Here is a 3,801-nt window from a genome sequence, read left to right as displayed (position 1 = left end):
ACTTAATGAGTGTGCTCAAGAACTTTTCGAGACAGACGCAACTTCTTATCTGTCCGACAGTTCAAACAGCCGAAGCTTTCAATCAATCATTAAACAAAACCAACAGCATTGGATGATCATAGTCATTAATTTGATATCTGTCTGCGCATTTGACGTCAACCCATCTGCGCATGACGTCATGGAGTAACCCGCACATGTCCTCACCCGGGGGTTTATCACTCATAGGGAGATTAACAGATTCTCATCATCTCGCTGTCTTGACATTTTCCAAGGTCCCCAAGATGGCGTGGTCAGGTCTTTGAATGTTGAGAGGGTGAGGTCGTAGATATAATAGATGTTTGTGGAGTAAATATCTAAAGAGTATTGACAGAACATAGGTAGGTAGATAAATGTTTACCGTTTTCATGAGTTATAACGGAGTATTTATGACATATTATTTCTGACGTTATGACCTTGATGATGGTGGTGGTCTAGGGGGTGTGGGTGATGATGCTAATGGTACTAGTGGTAGTGGTGGTGGTGGTGTTGGTGGTGGTACTGATGGTGGTGGTGATGGTGATTATGGTAGAACTCGCGTTAGAGCTGTGTCTGATGATGTTGCTGGTGATGGTAATGATAGTGGTAGTAGTAGTGGGGTGGTAATGGTGATAGTATAAAGACGTGTATAATCCTTTTTTTTTATTTGAATACAATTTTTTTTTTATTACACTTCTAATAAATTTCCGTCACTGATCAATTAGCAGTGTGCACTTGAGCTGCCTCTGTATAGGGGTAAATGAAACACCCCCTTCACTCCAATCTTAGCCACGCTAATACCGAATGGGGTGAGCGGCATGCAATCCAAATGTCACCGTCCCCGAGGCAGGTAAAAGGGGGGCTGGCCGTGCAATTAGCACATCATTACTGCTGCTATGACATAGATCTCACTTCAAAGGGAATCACAAGAGTGAAAGAGTTAATTAAACATCCCAATACATACTGCGGGCTATAAATACGACTTGCTCATACGTGTCTCGGGAGAGAGAGAATCTTCTCAAGAGAATATTCACACTGCCACGATCCTTTTGTTTCTTCCGCTAAAACTTCAGGAATAGAACACGTTTACAGCGGCGGAGAGGGGACGGGGGCGCGACCAGCCTGTGCCCCCTTTAAAGTCCAGTCGCATGTACCGTAAGTACGCAATACAAAGATTTGCCATCGAAATTACAATATTTAAAGAAATTGTGTTCCCCTAACAAAGTCCTGAATTCGTCCACATGTACATAGCTGATATATATATATATATATACATATATATATATACATATAGTTATGTCTAATTAAAAACTTCATGTCTGTGTTCATTGTTGTCCTTCTTCTTGTTGCCCAGATATATCTTGGAGAAACTATACAAAAATGGAAACAAAGTCAACATGAACAAACTAACAACAAATCGATAGTTACCCCCTTCCCCTCCTCCCTCTGCCCCACCCTCTCCTCACCAGTATATAAATACAGATGCAACACTATAAGCAATACTCGAAATATTATTTTAGATACTGGTCTGCAGTTAAAAGAAACATATAATTATATTGTTTGTGTTTATGGGGGTGGGTGTAGATAGCACTGCAGAGTTTCGCTTTACGCCTTTGCACCATTTATTGCAGGCGGCCCAACATATTGGCCACGCACTATTAATTCAAGGTTTGGTGACCTTTCAAAACGACATTTTGATTGTCTTTGGTGTAAGGAAAACACATCCTCATTTAAAATCTAGTAATTTTTAAACAACATTTAAGATTTTGATTTTACTGAGGGTCACTCCCCAACTGATAGAATAGTTTCAACTTTTGATACAAATCATGACACGTACAGGATTTTCAGGAATCATGTCCAACTTGTAAATATTTTGCTTTCATTGTTCTTCTTCATCAGTCGTTCTCTGAGAGTTCTATCTCTTTATGTTCAATATTTGTGACCTGCCATATTTGTGACCGGTCCTTCTTTTCTTAAAGAAAGATTTTCTACAACGCTTCCTTCTTCTCCTTTTTCATTTCTTCCACTCGCTTCATCTCCAAAATGCATCTGTTTTAGAACTATTTTCACTACGCTCTTCAAATATCAGATTCCTGCTTTCTTCATGTTTCTTCTCTTACAGTATAACCATGCAGGACCACCATACTCACCGTGACCTCATGTTCACCCCTTCATGGGTACGATCCGATTTTTTTTTCTTCTTTCCTTTTCTTATTTCTCGGCTGAGTTAGCATTATTCTCAAGATTAAATTCTCCGAAGCCAGTAGCAGGAGCCAGCGGTCGCCCGCGGTCTGCCCCGCCCGCTGAGCTCCGCGGCAAATTACGCTTTAATGCCGGAGAATGTTTTCCCATCTACCCTAGATTACTGTGTCATGTTTTAGTACGGGGTATTTTATTCGGTAATTTGCTGGCTTTACGTGAGTTTAGATTGGATTGGTATAAGAGGTGATTTTATTAGTAAGTGAGACAGAGATCGGGTTGCGAAGATGTAGAAGCTGTGCAAGGAAAGGGGATTTCATGTTTTACTTCGGCCTTAGGTTGTATACATGTATCTAATTCTTTACCTCTTGATTTATTTTGCAATGGTATGTTAGAAAACATACTAATACAATGATTATTTTAAGACGGCTTGAAATTGAGGCATTCATTATGATTTATCGCTGTATACTCACCAATAACGAGTTAATTATAGCTATCCACAATTGTCTTAGCAGAAATCAGCGTTCCCACTTCAAGCGTTTTGTTCGTTTGGGTTAGATATTTATCAAACACTGCTTATAAGTATATAATTAAAAGGTAGTTACTTTCATGGTATTATTTGAAACCTTACGGAATCATTTTTTCGTTAAACACTCAATATCTTGGTAACATTTATGATTTATTCATATTCATTCCGTTTTATTTAAACAGGGCAGCCGCGTCAGTAATCACAGTACTGTTTTCCAGGGGGCCCTGTGATCGTGTTAGGAAACCTTCACGACATCATCACTTTCACATTTGAACCCCAAAATACACCCTCAACAAGTTATCCGGGCTTTCTTTCCCCTAAGATGTAGGGTTAAGGTTAGGGTTGCTACAGGGTTATAGGGTAGGGTAAGTTTTGCGGTTCGATTTGATTTCGGTTTTACGGTTGAAGTTAGAAATTCGGTTCGAGTTCGAAGCTGACTGCCGAACTATTATTGTCGCAGGGGCATTTGTCGTACAACCGTTGCAAGATGTAAACAGAGGAAGCTGCTAGTGCTAACGACTTTCACCGATGTACGTTTGCTTTATTGACCCCGCACTTGACACCTACAGCAGTATGCAAACTGGGTTGTTCGGCAGCCCTTTGGCTTGATAACTTCACGAAAAACACTCTCAGTAGAGAGGTGAGAGACTGAGGGTCGAACGAAAATAACAAAATAAGGAGAAATAGGGGGAGGGGGGGGGGGGCAAGAGAGAAAGGTGAAGTGGAGACAACTGGAATGGGAAAGAGGGAAATGTATGAACAGATAGGAAAAGAGGAAATGGGATAGTGGTAGGTAGGGGGTGAGGAATTGAAAGGAGAAGGGGCAGATGGGTCTGAACATGGCAATCGTTAAGAAGGAAAAAGAATGAGGACTAGATTGCAACCCAACAGAGATAAAGAAAAGGAGGAAGAGGGGGGATTAAGGGGAAGGAATGCATTGAAGGAAAGGGGATAGGGGAAATGGGACGAAGAGAGATCGAGCGGGAAAGAGAGAGAAAAAAGGAGGGTGTAGGAAGAAAGCGGGAGTTTATAGAGAGATAGAGAAAGAGAAAGAAGGA

General features: G+C 40.9%; 1 protein-coding gene across 1 annotated transcript in view; it reads right to left on the bottom strand.

The window, feature by feature from the left end:
* Window positions 1–470: 470 nt before the first annotated feature.
* Window positions 471–3,801, bottom strand: part of LOC115922472 (putative uncharacterized protein DDB_G0275629) — a gene marked incomplete at its 5' end in the record, with an annotated part of 4,151 nt that continues 820 nt past the window's right edge. The window contains one exon of the mRNA XM_030981381.1: window positions 471–600. Within this exon, the coding sequence (XP_030837241.1) occupies window positions 471–600 (130 nt within the window). The remainder of the gene's footprint in view (window positions 601–3,801) is intronic.

Source organism: Strongylocentrotus purpuratus, unplaced genomic scaffold (assembly GCF_000002235.5).
Source record: "Strongylocentrotus purpuratus isolate Spur 01 unplaced genomic scaffold, Spur_5.0 spur5_scaffold_12, whole genome shotgun sequence".
Taxonomy (NCBI): domain Eukaryota; kingdom Metazoa; phylum Echinodermata; class Echinoidea; order Camarodonta; family Strongylocentrotidae; genus Strongylocentrotus; species Strongylocentrotus purpuratus.
Note: the sequence above shows the minus strand (reverse complement) of the source record. Positions and strands in the feature narration are given on the sequence as shown.